At 45.4% G+C, this 21763-nt stretch overlaps 1 protein-coding gene and 2 pseudogenes across 2 annotated transcripts in view; 1 reads left to right on the plus strand and 2 right to left on the minus strand.

Moving 5' to 3' along the window:
- Positions 1-11823, minus strand: part of LOC140597390 (FAS-associated factor 2 pseudogene) — a 61239-nt pseudogene extending 49416 nt beyond the window's left edge.
- Positions 1-21763, minus strand: part of LOC140597400 (small G protein signaling modulator 1-like) — a 49661-nt gene that overhangs the window by 10724 nt on the left and 17174 nt on the right. The window contains exons 3-6 of one of the 2 annotated variants that reach the window (XM_072745665.1): positions 17341-17416; positions 16699-16758; positions 14139-14301; positions 12172-12324 (exon numbers count right to left, since the gene is read on the minus strand). In XM_072745665.1, the coding sequence (XP_072601766.1) occupies positions 12321-12324; positions 14139-14301; positions 16699-16758; positions 17341-17416 (303 nt within the window). In that variant the 3' untranslated portion in view covers positions 12172-12320. Of the gene's footprint in view, positions 1-11820; positions 12325-14138; positions 14302-16698; positions 16759-17340; positions 17417-21763 lie in introns of both variants that reach the window. The other variant, XM_072745666.1, reaches the window with a different exon arrangement.
- LOC140597392 (phosphoglycerate kinase 1-like) lies at positions 2376-4061 on the plus strand (annotated as a pseudogene).

Genomic DNA, 21763 nt, shown 5'->3' on the forward strand with positions numbered 1-21763 from the left:
GGGGGGAAAATGAGCCCTCTCTTAGAATATATAAAAGATATATAAAAGACTGTTTAAAATATGTATATATGTATAAAAGATGTTTAAAATATATTTCTTTGTGGAACATATTAAATGGATCACTATTTGTATGAGATTTTTAAAACTCACTGTGGCTTATTATGCAAATTTTAAACTGACATTGGATAGGTAAATTATGTTTAGGCAGTTTTCAAGAACTGGATTTTTGATTCAATAGACCATAGCAACTCTTCGATGTGCTATATTGTAATTCATTAAATTATCTTCTAGCACATGCATAGCTATCATGATGCTAATGGGTATTCATATTTAAATCATGAACGAAAGTTATACATATATACACCAATTTTTCATATCAAAAAGCTTGGAACTGAAAGAACTATAGAGCAAAACACAGTATTTGAACACATTTTTATGGTGTTGTGATTTCTAGATTATCTCTGTATTTGTTAAGCCTATCTGTTGTGTCAGTTATCAATTCATTGCCTTTCATTTCCAAATGTACCTCCAATATGGTAAACAACAGAATTGGCTTAAGCATTTCTCTTTTTAAATGCACACTGTTAAGTTTCTCAGTAGAGGGCAGCAGGGGAGATTTTGCAGGAGGTAGAGACTTCCTCCAATTCACAGCACTATCCAGGAGGATAGGCAGTGTGGGTATAAGGACATCTGGTAAGGAACTACTACTTAGCAGTCACAAGCCTAGGATGAAGGTCCTTTGACCTTTCAGCCTCATCCTGGCAATGATATTTCTACAGACAGCCTGGACTCCTCTGACAAGCCTAGTACAGCCTGCATAAAGCTACTTGTGTCCAGAAGGTCACACACCAAGTCAGTCCTTCAAAGAGTAAGTTCTAACAACCTTTCACCCCTACTGGCACCTGGATTCCCACTGCAGATCCAGCAACCATTTTCTTGTCACATGTCATTTTCTTATCTTTGTCTATACCTCTGGAGGTGGCTGTTGTTTGCACAGCAGTTCTGGCCTGGCCATTCCAGTGGTCAGCTCTGCTCTCTAGGAGCCAAACTACATTTTCTCCAGTATTTGAACACATTTTTACAGTGTTGTGATTTATGGATTATCTCTGTATCTGTTAATACCCTTTTCAAGTTTACCCTTTCTTAGGTACTCGTTCTCTGCTTTACCACACAGAATTTCTTTATATCTTATAGTTATGTTTGTCAGAGTCAGTAATTCTTTGTATTAAACTGTTCTGCTTTAACCTACTACATGTTTTTTTTTGTTTGTTTGTTTTGTTTTGTTTTTGTCTCCTGATTGGGCTCAGAGTGCTACTTTGGCTTTCTACAATTAGAAGTGAAACTTGTTCAAGAGATCATTTTATTACAATAAGGGCTACTACTTACTGTGAACTATCTATGTGCCAGGCTCTTCACAATTATGATCTCACTTCATCCTCATGGAAATCTTATGAAGTGCGTACTTCATTCTACAAATGAAGTATATAGGGATCCCTGGGTGGCACAGTGGTTTGGTGCCTGCATTTGGCCCAGGGCGCGATCCTGGAGACCCGGGATCGAATCCCACATCAGGCTCCCAGTGCATGGAGCCTGCTTCTCCCTCTGCCTATGTCTCTGCCTCTCTCTCTCTCTCTCTCTGTGACTATCATAAATAAATAAAAATTAAAAAAACAAACAAATGAAGTATATACAAGGCTTATAATTAAAGCAATTTACTCAAGGTCATGACTGACTCAAGACTTAAAACGAGTCCTCTCTCAATACTATCATTGTGCTTATCACTACTATCTTAACTCCTAAACACCATAAAAGTCAACTAAAATGTCCACGAATATCTTATTTTTTTCTGAATGATTGATAACATAGGATCTTATGGGTTTATTATCCAGATAGAACGTAAAATACATATTTGGATATCATAGCTTTCCAGGTTATGCTTGAAGCCATGAATATAAATAGAATCACCCAAGGAGAATGGAGAAAAAAAAAAGAAAAAAAAAAGTTAACAGGCTTGGAGAAGACCTGGGAAAACACTGACATTTAAAGAACAGAGGAGGGATCCCTGGGTGGCGCAGTGGTTTGGCGCCTGCCTTTGGCCCAGGGCGCGATCCTGGAGACGCGGGATCGAGTCCCACGTCGGGCTCCCGGTGCATGGAGCCTGCTTCTCTCTCTGCCTGTGTCTCTGCCTCTCTCTCTCTCTCTGTGACTATCATAAATAAATAAAAATTAAAAAAAAAATAAAAAAATAAAATGTTAAAAAAAAAAAAATAAAGAACAGAGGAGCTCTCGGCATTCCGCACGAGGTTGGAGCACACGCAGGCTGCTTTCTTCTCCGCTGTTTAAGCTCTCAGCCTCGCAGCCCTTCTATTGCCAGGATGTCACTTTCTAACAGGCTGACTCTGAACAAGCTCGACGTGAAGGGCAAGTGGGTCGTCATGAGAGTGGACTTCAACCTATGAAGAGCCTATGTTCCTATGAAGAACAACCAGATAACAACCAACCAGAGAATCAAGGCTGCCATCCCAAGTATCAAATTCTGCTTGGACAATGGAGCCAAGTCAGTTCTTATGAGCCATCTGGGCCGGCCTGATGGTGTCCCCATGCCAGACAAGTATTCTTTGGGGCCAGCTGCTATAGAACTTAAGTCTGTGCTGGGCAAGGATGTTTTATTCTTAAAGGACTGTGTGGGCCAAGAAGTGGAGAAAGCTTGTGCTGACCCAGCTGCTGGGTCTGTCATCCTGCTGGAGAACCTTTGGTTTCATGTGGAGGAAGAAGGGAAGGGAAAAGATGCTTCTGGGAATAAGATTAAAGCTGAGTCAGTCAAAATAGAAGCCTTCCAAGCTTCACTTTCCAAGCTAGGAGATGTCTATGTCAATGATGCTTTTGGCACTGCTCACTGAGCCCCCAGCTCCATGGTGGGAGTCAGTCTGCCACAGAAGGCCGGAGGTTTCTTGATGAAGAAGGAGCTGAAATAGGCCTTGGAATGCCCAGAGCGACCCATCCTGGCCATCCTGGGTGGAGCTAAAGTTGCAGACAAGATCCAGCTGATCAGTAATATGCTGGACAAAGTCAATGAGATGATTATTGGTGGTGGAATGGCTTTTACCTTCCTGAAGGTGCTCAACAACATGGAGATTGGGACTCCTCTGTTTGATGAAGAGGGAGCCAAGATCGTCAAAGACCTGATGTCCAAAGCTGAGAAGAATGGTGTGAAAATTACCTTGCCAGTTGACTTCGTCACTGCTGAAAAGTTTGATGAGCATGCCAACACTGGCCAAGCCACTGTGGCCTCTGGCATACCTGCTGGCTGGATGGGCTTGGACCATGGTCCTGAGAGCAGCAAGAAATATGCTGAGGCAGTTGCTCAGGCTAAGCAGACCATGGGGAATGGACCTGTGGGCATATTTGAATGGGAAGCTTTTGCCCGAGGAACCAAAGCCCTCATGGATGAGGTGGTGAAAGCCACCGCCAGGGGCTGCATCACCATCATAGGTGGTGGAGACACTGCCACTTGCTGTGCCAAATGGAACACAGAGGATAAAGTCAGCCATGTGAGCACTGGGGGTGGTGTGAGTTTAGAGCTTTTGGAAGGTCCAGTCCTTCCTGGGGTGGATGCTCTTAGCAGTGTTTAGTACTTTCCTGCCTTTTGGTTCCTGTGCACAGCCCCTAAGTCAACCTAGCACTTGCTGCATCTCTCCTTGGCATTAGCTAAAATCTTCCCTCATGTCAAAATTCAGCTAATGGCCAAGAGATGCAGTACCAGGAACCCTTAAAGAGGCGCACAGCATCTCAGCTCCTCTTTACTGCACCCTGGATTTGCCTACATTCTTCAGGATCCCATTTGAATTTCTTAGTGACTAAACCATTGTGCATTCTAGAATGCATATATTTATATTTTGCTTGCTAGAAGAAAATGAGCTGTGTTGGCTTCTCTTTTTGAAGTAGCTTATTCTGATTACAGCTGTGTCATTGTTTCACTACTCAGCATGGAAATAAGATGAAATTCCAATTGTAGGCAGGTAGGGAGACAAAGTTGGTGATCTATTAAATCAATAAAAGTATCCACTGAAACAGAGAAAAAAATAAAGAACAGAGGAAAAGAAACAGTAGAAAAAAAGCAAGAAAGTATAGTGTACTGGAAGCTAAGAGATTTTCAGAAACGAAACATCACAAAGAAAACAAGAAGGACGATGAAAAATGTGTGTTTTGGCTTTAGCAACATAGAGGTCAATGGTTGGAAGAGTGAAATTGGTGGGCCTAAATTCCATATTATACTGAGATGAATGCACAAAAGGTAAAGAAGTATAAACTTTGAGTAAAACAACTCTTTAAGATACTTGACAATGGAAAGAAGAGGACTTCTGTGAAGATATGTAGGGCCAAGGTGGTATTTTGGGTTATTTCCCATAAGATGAGAGAGACTTGAAAATGTTGAAGTTGCAACATTCTGAGAACTTAATGTTTAAGATATAGAAGGGAAATGAATGATAAAATCCTCAAGGAGGCAGGAAGTATAGAGAGCATATAAGGTGGGTGAATTAAAATAATTCTTAGTTTTAAAGATTTTTACATCAACTTTGACATTCACTGATTTTGACACTAATCTTACCTGAATCATACACATAGAGAAAGGGGGGATGGGGAGGAGAAGAGATAGCTTGTTTTCAACAAATAGAGTTAGCATCATCAGCCTTGCATGGTTTTCCTTAATTTTATTTTATTTTATTTTTTTAAAATTTTATTTATTTATTTATTTATGATAGTCAGAGAGAGACAGGCAGAGACACAGGCAGAGGGAGAAGCAGGCTCCATGCACCGGGAGCCCAACGTGGGACTCGATCCCGGGTCTCCAGGATCGCGCCCTGGGCCAAAGGCAGGCACCAAACCGCTGCGCCACCCAGGGATCCCGGTTTTCCTTAATTTTAAAGTTCTAGTAGAAAGCTCCATTTGTCTGGGAGCTATAAAGTCATCTTTGGAATTTCAGATTCCTACTCTGTGTCATATTCTCCAGTCCTCTAGGGAGAAGAAGCTGCTGAATTCATAGACATGTTTAGACTAGCAAGGCCTACTGCAGAGAAAGAAGGATGTACATATTTCAGAACACAAAAGGATTGAAGTAGACTATAAGTCCCTTAAAGGGAAGAACTATGTGAAATCACTCTGTTGTCCATTAACTAACCTAATCTTTCACTTTGGGCAGGTACATAATTAGGATACTTACATAACCATACTCATCCTTACCTAGTATATTGGGAGGTTTGGCTTCCGTAACATCCTTTATAGAAAAGCTGTGTCTATCTAAACTGATTTCTTCCGATTTTAAACTAAGCAAAGTAAAATATTAAGCCCTCTCTTGCTGTGGTGTATTCCAAGTGTCCCTATATTTCGCATTGACAGTCTTTATTCTCAATCAACTCCTTCGGACCCCCTGTAGTTTTCTAATTTGACCTTTCCATATAATTCAAATGCTAGGACCTAGCCCACACTGAAGTAACTCTCCAACACAATTTTGGCAAAATTAAAGTAGGCTCTGGCTTTTGGAAAAATAAGTAATACGGTAATACATGTTAGCTCTTTATTTTCTTCTAATTTTTGACATTCAAGTGATGCCATAGTGCTTTATCGTTAGCTACATCAGCAGTTAGCTTTGCCAAGTGAGGTTGCTAGCTCTTCTAAATGCAAATTAAAAGAGAAAAGAAAAGAAAGGAGCAAAGCATTAGCAGGCAGCAAAGAGATATGGTACATGGCCAACAAGGTAATAGCCTTATGGTGAGCCACTGCTCCAGAGAGGGAGGGTTATCTTGTCAATGGTATTAAACTTAAGACCCTGTTTCACTTGCACTGATGTCTGTCAAGGGAAGGGACCGGGATGCAGGAAGAGATTAAGAACTTCTCCCTAAATCAGTAATCAGTATCCTTCTAACAACCACAGAAAGGGTCTTAACATCTGTGAGAGTAGTCACTGTCCAGGCTGTGAGGAAACACGGGGAGAGGTGTGTAATGTTCATTGCTTCTAACTGTGAACACTTAACACTTGCGGCAACCGGAAAGAATCTGCAGTGCCCTCTTCATTCACAAAGGACACTATGACTATCTATTATTGAATAGTGGGTATTAGAAGAGCATCTCATCATTTTTAGAGTTTTATTTCATGTTCATAAAAACATTTCCATTTTTCTCTTCCTGAAGAGAGCCTCTTGGACTGAAACTGCCAGTGACTTTCCACATCCCTCATCCTGTTTCATTACAGAAACGCTCATAAAGACACAATTTTCTCCTATCAATAAATATGTTTGATGTTCCATAGAAGTTCTATGTAATACATGCAGAACAATGGAGTCAGACTCTAGGATTAATGATTGTCAAAGCAACTTGAAGCGACGAGCCTGCCTCTGGATGCTCAGCGGTGGATGTGATGCGGGTGTTCAGTGGGAAACCAGAATGAGCAATAAAGCCCATGAGTAATAATCATAAATCCCAAAGAGGCATCACCCTTTCTTAAGACATGTTTAAACTCCTTGAGAACGAAGACTGTAAGGTGCAATCTGCTTTTAGAGGCATTATATTGTTCTAATACATTTAGTTTAAGTTGGAAGTGGAGCATGCCTGGACTGAGGAGCTTTTCCATGCAGTGGACTCAGCTGCAGCTCCACGCGGACTGCCAGGACAGGATGCGATGCTGATGGTGTTCTGAGCAGACTCCCAACATTTTCCTAACTTGAATTTGTTTTATTTTTACATCATATTCCTGTTAAAGGCTCCTAAAATCTCCTAGCCATCAAGTGTCTCAAAATACAGACTCTACATGGAAAGTATTTGGAGACGCCGAATAATTTAGTGTGCCTTACGTATAGGATAAGGGACAAAAGGACTGATGTTTCTCAAAACAGACCATTAGGTTGGCTGTATTCAATTCTGATTCTATATATTTAGGACTCACTGAATTCATAGTTCACGGTACTTGCTGCCAAGATAAATAGTTTTTTTTTCTGCTTTTTGTATTTTCTCACATGAAGACACACTCACCAAGAAATCAAGTAGCAATTGAAGAACTAGACACACTGTGTGGGAAACGTCATGTTGGATATATAGTCTAGATGACCCCTTGATTAATACATAGAGGATTCACCTTTTTTCTTTCACTTCTCATTATTTTGAATCACATATCGCACAAACCAAATAATACTACATCTCAAAGGGAAAAATGTACGAAAGTATTTGTCAACCAAAACTCCTAGTAATTCATCACAGAATTTTCAATGTGCTGCTTTCCATGAACCTCATGCAAGTTCATGAATATTATTGAAGTCCACTGTCATGTAAAGTTTGGATCTTGCAGGAATCTAGGAAAAAAGTTCATACACTCTTTTCTGAATATTGGTAAAAATATATGTATAGTGCTCAAATAACAAGGATACAGTGAAGCAATTTTTAAGGATTATCCTACCACAGTATTATTTTACATACTTAGTAAAGAGATAAACTCTGTTCAGGAATCTCAAGACAGGGGTTTTTATTACTTCCAGAAGTTCAAGTAATTATTTAATAGCTACTATAGTTTGTAAAACATTTTAAAGTTCAGGTTGCACATCATTAGCACAGAGCCTCAGTCCTGCAGATTTCAAGCCTCAGAAACAGGCAACATATACTTCGTTTGATGGAAATTCAGACAGAGATATCTAATTCGCTACCCTGCGGAGTAAGGAAGATAAGCTGAGGCATCTGGTCAACACACTCAATGGGGATGGGGAGACCTTGCCATCTCTATAAAGGGGGTAGAGATTTATAAATCTTATTATTTCCATATATATGGCCTTTCACAACTTACCAGCTTATTTTCACATAGCTCATTTAATATAACAGTTATATAAAAGGTAAGACATTATTTTTTTCTATTTTTATTGTTGTAACTTCTCTGCACACTCATCACCTTAATAACACCTAAATATTACCTTGAGATGACATTTTTTGTTTCTCAAAACCTTCACTAGATCTCATGCTCTTTGGAAGCATAGAGTATGCATAAAGTGCCTTTTCTAGTTATAGTCCATACATGTATTGTATCTATGCACACACACAAACAATACTATAAAGTTCAGTACATGATAGCCACTCATTGAGGGCTGAAAAATGAATCACTGAGTGAATAAAGGAACACCTCACATTGTTTCATTTCTCCTTAGCCCTTTTGATTATCCATTCAATTAATTTATTACTAAGTACCTAGCACCGTGCCACCCTGTAGGATATTAACGATACAGTAATCAATTAAAGGTTATTCCACAGTGTGGTCCAATGATCTGCCTGCTGCCATCTGGATGCTTGTTAAAAACTCAAATTCCTGGGCCCAATCCCAGACTTACTGAATTAGAATCTCATGGATACTGAAGTCAGAAAAGCATTGCACAATAAGTTGACAATCTTGCAAAAACAGGTCGATGGATTTTTAAAAAAATCATATTAAAAAAACATCCTTTCTTTTAATCTTTCTACAGTATTTTCTCTATGCAATTTCTCTTAGTTATAGATTGGGTAAGACTAAAATTCAGGACAAATGGAAAACTAAGAACAACATGTAAATGAAAATTCTAAACCAAGGTAAATGGTGAACTAGTTTTTTGGGTCTAGGACTTCATAAAAAAACAGTCTTTCTGGGAACCCATCCTTGTGAAAAGCATTAATCATTAGAGAAAATCAGACAGGAATCTACAAATGACCTGGAGTCATAAATCAAGGAACAATTTTTGTCCTCATTTAGCCATGGTTATGTAGAATATGAAAATATGTATTCCCAGTAGTGGAAAAACCAAGTCCCAGTCAATTAAATTATAGACTGCCACTGGCTTACTTACATTCATGCTTAAAAATGATGTATTATTTTCCTTTCCCATTTCTATTACTTGATATTCTTGCAACTCGTTTAATTATTATAACTGTTTTGTGACACAGAGTTCAGTTTACAAAGACCTAATCCAGAGGTAAAGAGCCCAGTTTGCTTGCTCTCTCCCTGCTGTCTCAGTGAGACTGAGTCAGGGCTACACTTGGGGCCTTCCTGCAGTCTCAGATATCAGAACTCTGATCATGTTGTTTTAGGGTCAGTTGCTACAGATAAACTGGATGGATCGGGGTGGTGGTGGGGGAGTAGGGATTTTAAAGCTGGGAGGAGTGGATATTTATCCCAGCTCTGTTGGTAATTAGCAGAGTGGCCTTATTTACTTATTCTTTGCTTTTCTCTAAAATTTAGTCATGCAGTATTAAAGAATCATTGCAAGGAAGAAAAATAAACACTTGCCTATTTCCTGCTGATTAATGGAGCCAAGATATAACCGTTATTGTTAAATGACTATTAAATGCAGGGTGGTGATGTTTAGGCCTAGAAAAGTAAATCAAATTATTTGAAGTCACCCAGCTAATAGAGTGCAGTGTGTCTTGACTTGCATTTACTCAATTCTCGTCAGTATACTTTCCACTCTCAAACATTTCCTAAGCTTGTAGATGAATTACAGTGGTTTATAAACAGGACGGGGGTAATTGCCAAGAATATGGAAGTGGACAGGGAAGAAGGAGCACATGCTGTAGTTAATAGATCTCAGGCAGAACAAGAACAAGTGGCACCGGCTGGCCAGTGTCCAGGTTCTGCTGAAATGTGAACGCACAGGATTCTCTGAAGCCTGAAGGAGCCTGTCAGACTGGCCAGAAGTAGGCGGTGGCACTGCAGCAGGAATGGCTGTCAGACCTTCAGCCAATTTTTTTACCTTAGCAGCTCTGGCTCCCTGGTTAGTCTCCATTACAATATTAATCTCTGAGTTAGTAGAGAGATTTTCTGACCAAATACTCTTTTAAAAGAAAACCTGTTTTCAAATCAAGAGAAATGTTAAACTGGTTAGAGTTCAAAGTCTGAGGTAGTCACCATTCCACATGACCACAAGAAATGTCTTAGTTTTGTATGCCTGGCATGGGCCACAATAACTAAGAGAGGCAAAGAACTCACAAGGCCATCTGGGGAAGTTTCTTCAAAGGCAATGGCAGGATAGGTTCTATTTGAAGAAAGATCAGAGCAAAGAACAGTTAATTGTAGTTAGAACAGAGTCAAGTATATCATGTTGCTGGCTTGATTAGAGAGCCAGGACTGTGATGGACAGTGATGAAGAGATTTTTCTCTAAACCAAGGGTCAAGAACCTTTTTCTGTAAAGGGCTAGACAATATTTTCAGTTTTGAAGAGCGTAAGATTTTGTCACAAGTACTCAGTTTGTCACTGTAGCACAAAAGCAGCCATAAATGACTGGCAAATGAATCAGTAAGGCTAGGGTCCAATAGGATTTTGTTTGCCAAACGTGAAGAAAGCTAGATTAGGTCTATGAGCTATAGTTTATCAACCTCTGCTCTGGAATAAAAACGTTTAAATTGAAAAAGAAACATTTGTGTTGTTTCTAGTGTCCCTACCCCACAGCCAGTGGGGAGACCTGAATTTTTCTTGAACCAAAACCTCTTCCATATAACACAGAACATACCTTCATAGGTTATGAAGGTACAGTGCAGGTTATGGAGGATGTTATCACTAAGGGTAGGGGAGACTCTGTACTAATGTTACAACTTCTGTGTGAATGTAAAAAAAAAAAATAAGAAGTTTAATAAATAAAGAGGTTGGCGTTATTGCTGAAATAAATCACTAATTCCTTTTGACTGATTTATTCAGCGGAAAACACAAGGTCATAGACCAAAGGCAGTAACTACAGAGGCCCTGAACCCACGTTAGGGCACAGAGCAGAGACTTGTCATAATTCACGAGAAGGTGTAATTGGACTCCAGAGCCTGGATTTCTTCCAGTTCCTCTCCTGTCTCCTGGCCTTTGCACCTGCTTCCCTCTGCTAGAAACACTCTTTCCCCTACATCTTTACCCAGTTAATGCCTACAGGCACTTCAAATGGAAGCTTAACTGCCATGTATTCCAGGACACTTTCTCTGACCACCCAGAGTAAATTAAACACCACCCACCTAGTTTGGAATATTCATCATATATTATCCCAATTACTAGTTACCTGTTTTCCCTGCTACGATGTGAGGTTCATGAAGAGAAGGATTTGTTCTATACTTTCAGATATGTTTTCCAGGCAAACAGGCAAAGAATGAAAGATAATCATAATACCCATTTTATGTGAGGATGTGGTTAAATAGGCACTTTCATATACCAAGAGATGAGGAGATTCTCATGTATTTCCTTGATATTCTCTCTCTCCCTCTCCTTCTGGCTGGAAAGGAGTACTGGTCGTGAAGAGTCTCAGATTTTACATTCTTCCCCAGCTTCCCTATCCCTTAGCATAACATCCAAGCTTTGAACATGACAGTTAAGACCAATGTATCGGGATCCCTGGGTGGCGCAGCAGTTTGGCGCCTGCCTTTAGCCCAGGGCGCGATCCTGGAGACCCGGGATCGAATCCCACGTCGGGCTCCCGGTGCATGGAGCCTGCTTCTCCCTCTGCCTCTGTCTCTGCCTCTCTCTCTCTCTCTCTCTCTCTCTCTGTGTGTGACTATCATAAATAAATAAAAATTAAAAAAAAAAAAAAGACCAATGTATCCCCAACATCTAAGGTTAGTGCCTGGCACTTGCTAGGTGCTCATTAAATATTTGTTGGAAGAATGAATGGATGGATAAATGCTTGCCAAGAGGGCTCATACTACAAAACATTTACACCAAGTTGATCTGAGCTAGAAAAAAAAAATGTAAGAAAGTATCATTATAAATTTCCAAAATGCTGTGGACTCACTATCTTCCCTTCTCACCTCTTCTCCAGAATGGCAGCGATCCCTGTCCCACTTACCAAATGAGAGGAGAGACACAGAGAAGCTAAATGACTCCTCTAGGGCCATGGTTAGTAAGAAGACAGTAGGCTTAATTCATGGGAGAAGAAAGATGCCTAAGATTGCAGGATCCTACACCCCACTCCTAATCTGGAGATCCGGCGTTGCCAGTAAGCACCTGAATTGTCCCAAGGTCCTAAACTAGGCTAATTCGGAGACGAACATCCAGATGGCCTTCATGTAATTTCTTCCAAGTCAAGTGCATATCAAGGGGGAGAAACGAAAGGTGCTTTGTGCAACAGGGCGCAATTTCCAAGAAGGCCAGCAGGTGGCGGCAGAGCACACCCAGGCGTCTGGTCTTTCTGGCTCACCTGCTGTTTTCCACCAGGTAATGCACAATTTTGTCCAGCACCTTCTCAAACAAGGCAGTGCGGATCCACAGGTGCTTGATGGCTAGTGGGGACAGGTTGGGCAGCTTCGGCAGCTTCCGCACATTCTCCTGGAGGCCCTGGATCTGATTTCACCTTCAAGACCAGTAAAGAAGAAGGATGAATATTCACAAAAGAGGAAATCCAACAGGACCAATATGCAAACAGCAACCTCTCAAGGAAATGAAGGGAATGGCAACCAAAACAACAAAAGAGCCCTTATTGCTCCTGGCAAGTGGGCAAAGAGTTGGAGGAATCATAATACCCAACAAGCATGAAGATGCAGGGAAATACACTTTCATACACTGTTGATGGGTAAGCCGGATTCTCATAGTGATTCCCTTCCCTTCCCTTCCTTTCCCTTTCCCTTCCCTTCCCTTCCCAGCCCAGGACTTCAGTCACACAGAGGCACCTTGGAGAGCTGTGGGCCCAGCATCTCAAAATTCATGAGAGCCTCACATGGGAAAACCCTTCCCTACCCTACCCTACCCTTCCCTCCCCCTCCCTTCCCTTCCCCTCCCCCTCCCTTCCCTTCCCTTCCCTTCCCTTCTCTCTCTTCTCTTCTCTTCTCTTCTCTTCTCTTCTCTCTCTCTCTCTCTCTCTCTATCTCTCTCTCTCTCTCTCTTCCCTCCCCCTCTCTCCCCTCTCCCTGTCATGGATAAGTGGTTGCATGAATGAAGGAATGGCTCTCCCTTACCAACTGGCATGGGTATCTCTAATTCCTCCATTAGAAAGTCACTCCCAATATCATGGAAGGCCGATGGACATCCACCCCTTTAAGAAGTTCTCAGCAAACACCTGGAAATTTAGCAGATGGACTGGAAGACACCTGAAAACCAAGTGGCTGAGGAGTCACTTGGGATTCCTAATGGGAGTTGGCAATGTAAAATCCACAGCCCTGCCCATCACACAGTTCTGGCCAGCAGCTCTGGGCTGGTATGGCCTGAAAGGCAAGGCAAGGGCCATTGCCCATCCAGTGAAGTGGAAGGAACACCCATGGCAGAGAAGGCAAACATGGCATGCGTGCTTCTTTCTCCTGTCTCGTGCCATCTAATCAATCTGAGCATTCTTTCCTGTGAAACCCAAGAGTAGCTCTAGAATCTTTCACAACAAGGTCCTTTGGGCAGCCTCTAGCAACAACTGGAGCTGAAACCTATTTGGCATCCCTGACCAGGCTCCAGATCAAGGCTTTGGCTGAACAATTAGGACTCTGGCGAGGCTCTGGTGGAAGGTGCTCAGGTACACATACTCAGGCCATGAGCCTCCCCCAGCAAACATAATCAGCTCTTAAGACATGTGAGTGAAGTCAAGGCTCCCCTTCAATGGTGGCCTCAATGTGACACCTGGTCCATGCAGACAGAGACCATACTGCTTTGATTAAACTTTGGTCTTCCTGCATTCAGAATGGGGTCTGGCTCCCAAAAGCCACTTTATGCATTCAACAATCGTGTCTTGAACATTTCTAGGCACTGTCCAGGCACTGGGATGGGGAGTAACAGATGTTAGTTGCCTGTTCCCAGGAGTTCAGAGTTAAGCGGGGAAGATAGACAAGAATCAAGGAAACAAATGAAAGAGTAATTAGAGGTGGTGATAACCACAGGGAAGTAAGTAAATAAGTGATCTAAAAGAAAAATTGGGTGAGGGTTGGAATTTATCCTTAACTGGGGCAAAGCCTGAGATGACAAGAAACTAGCCACAGAAAATGAAGTATGGGAACCGGGTGGTGGGTAGAACATGTGCAAAGGCCCTGGGGTAGGAAACAATCTGGCAGGTTTGGGGAGCAGAAAGGAAACCGGAGAGAGGAACTGGCAGGAGGCATGGGTTCTTGCAGAGCTCAGGGAGGAACGTGGAGTCAGGGGGACTGTCCTCTGCAGGGCGTGCCCTGCCCATACCCCATGCTCCATACTCACGTGCTCTCAATCAGCTGCTCCAGGTCCTGCACCTTGTGGCTCAGCTCCTCGGCCGGCGGGAAGTTCTTGCCCACTTTCATGAAGAGAGCTGCAATCTCGTTGTAGCACAGAAAGCCAGCCGCCCGCCGCCGCAGCCCATGCAGGACGCAGGCCTCCACAGCCGCTGTAGGGACATGACAGTCAGTAGGCCCTGCCCTGCCCACACTCCCATGCACCCAGCCCAGGACTTCAGTCACACAGAGGCGCCTTGGAGAGCTGCGGGCCCAGCATCTCAGAATTCATGAGAGCCTCACATGGGAAAACCGCATATGCCTCTCTCCCTTCCACTCCCTCGAAAGGGAGCAAGACAGCTGAGGAGTTAACCTATGCTCGCTGCCCAAGGTCAGACTATCTGCCCACATCCTTTCCCAGACACTAAGAAGTCGTGTGACCTCCAGCAACTACTTCCCCTCCTTGTGTCTCAGTTTCTTCATCTGAGAAGTGGGGAGAGCATGAACGTGCATCTTAAAAGGTTGCTGTTAGAATGAGGTGGAAAAAATGCATGGAAAGCACTTCACACAGAGCCCAGTACACAGTAAGTGCTTTAGGAACATTAGCTATTGCTCCTGCCAGGGAGAGAGGAGGGACCAGACCACAGGACTGTTGAGCTTTGTCTGGGCTCAAGATAAAAGTGACATAAACGTCACTACTGTGATTCCAGTAACAGCTAGCATTACAGATCTCATTCTCCCTCTGCCACAGCCAAGGAAGAAAGGACAACCATCCCCATTTTTCAGATGTGAAAACTGAGGCTCTAAGAAGCAAACCGAATTGCCCAGGGCCACCTGGAAAAAAGTGACCAAGTTGGGATTCAAAACTGGGCCTGAGGGGGATCCCTGGGTGGCTCAGTGGTTTCGCGCCTGCCTTTGGCCCAGGGCACGATCCTGGAGTCCTGAGGTCAAGTCCCGCATCGGGCTCCCGGCATAGAGCCTGCTTCTCCCTCTGCCTGTGTCTCTGCCTCTCTCTCTCTCTCTATGTCTATCATAAACAAATAAAAATAAATCTTTAAAAAAAAAAAACCAGACCTGAGCCCATGGTGTGCTCACAACACCTGTGTCTCCATGAAGGATTTGAAGAGAGGCTTCACTCATCATTTCCCGTGTCTATGTCTGCCCTGGGTGGTAGTCTGGGCTCTACCTCTAACTTGCTGTGTGACCTCAAGCAAATCACTTTCCATTTCTGGGACTTAGTGTTCCCTGCTGGGAGACAGTCCCTGTGGAGGCCACTCTGATGACCCCAATCTTATTTCTGGTACTTTCAGCAGGCCTCTATTAGTGTTTTCCTACCTTCTATCTCACACAGTGAGACCAGTGTGTAGTTTTAGCTTACTCAATCCTGGTGGAAAAAGCCCACGAAGTGAGTGTGCTAGTCGCCGTCACTCCAAAGAAGGAGAACGCCAACAGTCCAAGGGTTAAGAGCCCGGCCAAGGTCATGTTGTGTGCAAGGACAAATACTGAGAAGTTCTGGTTTAATTTCTTGTCTTGGGTTGTTGTTGTTGTTGTTAGCAATTACTTGGCTTTTATTTTTTTAATTAATTTTTTAAAATAGGCTCCACATCCACCATGGAGCTTGAGCTCATAACCCTGAGATCAAGAGTTGTGGGCTCTACCAACTGTGCCAGCCAGGTGCCCCAGTAATTGCTTGGCTTTGAATGAATGTCCACTTATTGCCTAATTTGCTTATGGGCTTAAAATAGTCTGGATAAGCATCTATTAAACACCTTCATTTTTGCTTACACACACAACACTTTTCATCCATTTATACTTCAAGAAGTTAAGTAACTATCCAGGTATTGGCAGCTTGGTTGACTCTTTCTGACAATGAATCCTAAGGAACGGTGGATCAGAGACCCCTCAGGGAGACCCTGTAGGCCTTACTCAGTGCCATCACATTTCTTCCCTCATCCCAAACTGTGGCTGGAGTTAGAGGATTATTGTGATTTTTATCACTTTCTATTCCTCTAAGTCTTTAATGGGTAGGTATCGTAGCACATTTTGAAATGGGCATGCCGATTATTTTCTTTGCAAATAAAGATGTCCGGGAGAAAAAAATATAGGTAAATACATTCCCATATTTACATTTGTGTGTATGTGTCCTTTCATATACATACATGTTCATGTAATTATGTGCATACAGACTCCTCTATATATACATAAATATGCAAGTATATAAATATACATATATATGTAGCTTAAACAGATCTCACTTCAAAAAACATAAAATTTTGCCAAGGTCACCCAACACACAAGTGGCAGAGAAGGGATGTGAACCCAGGTCGGCCTGGCTGCAAAGGGCCCAAACTGACGTCAGCAGGCTCCCAGGTCATGACGTGTGTTCCCACAGGTGGTACGCCCAGCCATCTGGATGAAGCCGAGGGCCCAGTCAGGTCTCCTCGCTCGGGCCTCTCTATGAGACCAAGGCCACGAGAGGGGGATTACAGCACGTCCTTCACCCCAACACATGCCAGTCATGAAATAATAAAGGTTTTTAGGGAGAAAGAAACTCCCCCACTTATACGTACACACTGATACGTAGAAACAGAATCCTGACTCCGGGGACACGCAAAACCTGCGTCTGTAGCCTGTAACCGAGGTGGAAGTATAGTAACAACCTGGCAGCATGGTTATTTCTGGAGCCTTGCAAGCAAAGCTGATTCAAGGAGAGACGTCTGAGTCATGCTCTGAGCCCTGGGCCTGCCTCCGGTGCTGAGCCAGCTGGACATGATCCCTCAGGATGGTGTGATGGTTCCTCACTCCCTGAATTTTTAAAGCCCATCCGTCCCCTCCCATTATTTAGCAACAGCCATAGGCAGGGCGGGGGAAGGGGCACGGAGCCATTCCTCAGATGGAGCCATTCCTCAGATGCGAGACCCACATCACTAGGGGTGTGGGTTGGTGGCTGTGAACTGAGAGGGGAAAGCAGGCCCTCCGGCATCAACAGTGATTAACCCTTCGTAGGTTGCACGGGGGCCATTCTTAATGTCTTCTGGAGACATTGTTGTATTTCCAAATTCCCTAATGGGGCCCCTTGGAAATCTGAAAATAACGTTGGAGTTACAAAGCAAAAAAGCAGTTAAGAACCCTTGCTTGCACAAAGATGCCACTCCCCCAGGTCAGCCCACAGAGAAAGAAGCCACTTTCAAGGCCACAGGCCACGGGCTCACCACAGAAGGAGATGATGCGGCTGCTGTCCTCGTGGACAAACTTCCGTGTGACGGCCTCCTCCATGATCTGCTTCACCTGGAAGGCAGAGGCAGCTGGACGGGAGACCCAAATGCGACCCGGGTGTGGTCACCCCAAAGGGCTGTGTCGCTCCTCCTGGGCTTCTCAGGCCGTCCACAGTGTTTTGATAACTGCTTTCCTTTCATACCCTCCTCACCCCGTCTTCTGTTAAGTCTGAGGCCTGTGGCCTAGAAGAGCTCCACACTTCACATTCTCCTGAAGCATTTTTTCGGGTGCTTGCTCTGCACTTTTCAGATGTCACACGAAATGTCATCTCCCTCCTTGACCCCATTATCTGAGACAGCCCTCCCCGTGACTCCATCCATTCCTCGTTACAGTTCCTTCAGGGTACTTACACTATTCCTGTCCTGTTTCTTTGCGTACCGTCTCCCTCCTCTGGGATATAAATGCTCTGAGGGCAGGGCCTCATCTGCCTCAGAGCCTGCAAACTGTGGCCTCCCTGATGTTAGGGGCTGAACTGTATCCCTGCCCCCCACTCATACGCTGAAACCTTAACCCCGAGTACCTTAGGATGTCATCTATTTGTCGACAAGGTCTTCAAGAGCTAATTATGTTAAAATGAGGTCATTAGGGTGGGCGCTCACCTGGTACCACTGGTGTCCTTATAAAAGGAAGTCTGAGCACAGAGCACTACAGAGGGAAGAGTCCGCCATCCTGGGAGAAGAGGGCCATGTACGAGAACACCCAGAACAGAGCTTTCCCTCACAGACGTCGGAAGGAGTCAATTCTGCCAACACCATGATACTGGACTTCCAGCCTCCAGAAGTGTGAGAACGTAAATATCTGGCATTCAGGTCCCCCCGGGTGTGGTAGCTTGTCATGGCAGCCGGGGCAGACAGACACACCCACCGTCAGCATCCTCACCATCACGCTCCACGTCCTCATCCCCCCAGCGGAGCACTTCTCTGCCAGAGGAGGAATGAGTGAACGAGTGAATGAGTTCTAGGCTTACCTGTATTAACTCACTGTACCCTCTCCTCAGCCCTGTGCGGGGTGGGCCTATTTTTATGAGAATGAAGATCAGAGAGCCTAAGCAGCCAGCCCAAGGTCACACAGTGTACAGGAGGCAGGAGCAGAAACCCAGGCTCTTGATGCTACTCTAGAAGCTTCAGCCAATGGCTTGTCTCTGAAAATAATAATGCTGCTCTAGCTTACACACACTTGCACAGCACTGTGGTAAGCACACATGGTATTATGGAGTCACATGCTGAAGCCCTATTCTCCCCCTCCTGGTGTGATGGTATTTGGAGGTGGGGCCTCGGGGGGGGGGGGGGGTAATCAGGGTTACACAAAGTCCTGAAGGCAAGGGCCTCAGGATGGGCCTAGTGTCCTTAAAAGAAGAGGAAGAAATCAGAGCAAAGTGAGACGGTGGTTGCCTGCAAGCCAGGAAGAGAACCCTGACCAGGAGCTGAATCTGCTAGCACCTTGACCTCGGACTTCTCAGCTGGCAAACTGCAAGAAATAAAGGTCTGTTTAGGCCACTCTATCTGTGGTGTTCTGCTACGCCAGTCTGAGCAGAGGCACGCGGCCAGCCCCACATAATCCCCACAGCATGGTTCCCAGGTGGCCCCTACCACCCACTTCATTCACAAGAAAATTATGAAATGCAGAGGTATCGGTTACTACCTAGCCAAGGTCAGAACATCCAAGGTCATCCTGCTGAGGTTTCTACGCTGGGCAATCTGACTCCAAGGGGAGCCTCTGCCCACTCCACTCCACTCCAGAAACAGGGGTCAGATGCACTTACTGGGGTCACCGCCCTCCGTGACACAACAGAGGAAACAACCCCTTCCTCTTACTCTCCCTCTCTCCAGAAGGCCGGGAGGACCCCCTAACCACTGTCTGTGGTTCATAGCAACACTGGTGCTCTTATTTCCCAGCTCAGCTCAAGCCGGGGTGGAGTCTGGGGGCTTTGGCCTCTCTCTGCTACATGATGGCCTGGCCCAGCAAAACTAAGATTCAGAAGTCCGCTGTTGGCAAAAACCATGGGCAGAGTTCTTGGGAGGGGGGGGTTCCTGTGTGCTTGAGGAGAGCAAAAGGGCTTTCCAGGTTGGGGCACGGAGTCCAGGGAAGGCTACTGGCCCCTCCTTGGCCCCTTGGACAAGAGCTGATCACATGGTAGGTATCACAGTGTGCCCCACAGAACCCTTCAGGACTGGAGGCTGCTTAGGGGGGTGCTGGAGAACCCTTAGAGGGGTTGCCAGTCCCTTAGAGGACAGGGGACTACTTCAGCCACAGGGAGAGCCTGCCCCAAGGTCTCACTGCTTCCCAGGGTGGCCCTCACCCAGAGACTGGAGCAGGCGGGCCCTGAAGATTTGGCATCCTCGCCCCAGCTTGGGACAGCTTTGAAGGGCCACAAAGCTCCCTGGGAACTCGCCGTGGCGCTTCCATGAAAGCCCCGTGGCCCATCTTCTCCTTTGGCCCTCTCCTGCTTGCTTCACTCTGCTCCCCGGGTGTCAATCCCAAAGGCATACCCAAATAAGCCTGCATGCTGACCTCCATCTCCACAATGGCCTCCACTCAGGTACCGCCAAGCCAAAGCATGCACACATGTGAGCAACAGTCAACAGGGAGACGTCGTCGTAAACAGTTCAAATGCTCATGAATGCAGTTCGGCAGGAGGCCCTCGCACTGAGGGCACAGAGCAGCAGGGATGGAGTCAAACAGTCCTGCCCAGGACGACCTTTCACTCCAATGAGCCAAAAGGTAGGACAAGCTAAGACAGGCACAGGGCAAATGTGACATTGCCCAGCAGGGCCAGCAGCACCAGCACCAGGTGGGACCTGGTAGAGACACAAATGCTTGGCCTCCGACCCATGGAATCAGCAACTCCAGGATGTTTATCAAGCTCTCCAAGGAAATCGCACGCAAGCTCAGATGGCAGCAGGAGGTGCGAGAGGATAGAAAACAGGAAGCTGTCCCAAAATCCTTAGGAAGAGATTCAGCAGTCACGGCTCCTGTCTGGGACCTTCCCCACACAGCCAGCCCCTTCTGGCCACCTCTCCTGGGCCCCATGTCAGACCAGGGGAGGTAACAGTTGCGGCTTCCTCACTATTACCACCACAGGGTGCTGCATCCTTGGCGCACCCCACCCTGCCTTGGTCAGTAGTGCCTTTATTAAATTCACCTTACTGTACTCCCTTTGGGGGAATCCTCTGTTTCCTATCGTTACCCAGACTGGACACACGCGCTGTCTCAAGTCCAAACTCTGCAGAGTGGAGAAGGTTGTCCGTTTATCGCTGTGGACTCTGAAACTCAGGAAGGGCAATCCCCAGGGAAGGCTGGCTCCAGGACTCTTGTCCTGGGGATGGATCTGGGGTGGGGTGGGTGGTGGAGGTGCAAATGCAGCACCCGTGGGTAGTGGGTAGTGCTCAGCCTGGGGAGGGGCCCTGACAAGTGAGGTGCCCCCCACTTCTGCTGGCTCCCAGCTGTGGGCTAGAACCCGTCTCCAGAAGTTAGTAACAGGCTGCCAGCCTGAGGCCAGAAGAGGAAATTAAAAAGGCAGCGGGGTGGGGCAGAAGTCTCCCTGGGAAGGACGCTGAGAGCCTCCCAGGAGAGAGCAAGGGCTGCAGGAAGAGGCTGTGACCCACACCCTCGAGGGCGGGCCCCATCCCCAGGGAACTGGCCAGACCTGGGGGGGTGAGGGAGAGGGCCACAGAAGGCCTCTGAAATTCAGTTCAACCACCTTTCCCTTCTCAGGCGCCAGGCATGAGCTTGGACTCAGTCGGCTGTGAAAGCTGACAGATGTGAGGGACCTGGGGTGGTCTGGGCATGGTGGCAGTGGCAGGTGGCCTCCCGGCCCCTCCCCAGCCTCTGTGATTTCTCTAATCTTCAGCCCTGGGATCATGTGTGATTCAGGCAGCACAGAGGCAGTGGCTGTGGTAGCTGGGACTCGAGGCCCACAGACCTCCATCTGCATCCCGGCTCAACCCCTCGTGTCCAGGGCGACGGTTAAATGGGCTGCTGTTTGCAAAAGGGCAGGCCTGGCTAGGACATAGTAGAAGTTTCATGATGCTAAAGCTTGCTGCCATTTTTTATTTTTTGAGCACTCACTGTGTTCCTGGAACTGTATATAGCGTGACAACCCAAATGAAGTGGATTACTGAATTATTCCCTTTTCCCAGATGGGGAAACTGAGGCAGGGAGCTGTTCGATAACCACCCCAGGTCATGCAGAGGAGGCACGATCAGACCCAGGGCCTTTATTCTAACAAATACTTTGTCTCATAGCAGAAGTTGGAGGCCATTTTGAACAAAATGCTTTTGTTATTGCCCAGCTTAGAGTGAGAGAGTATGTTTACTGAGCACCTACTATGTGCCGGGGTCTCTGTACAGAATACCTTGT

This window comes from Vulpes vulpes, unplaced genomic scaffold (assembly GCF_048418805.1).
Source record: "Vulpes vulpes isolate BD-2025 unplaced genomic scaffold, VulVul3 u000000643, whole genome shotgun sequence".
NCBI lineage: Eukaryota > Metazoa > Chordata > Mammalia > Carnivora > Canidae > Vulpes > Vulpes vulpes.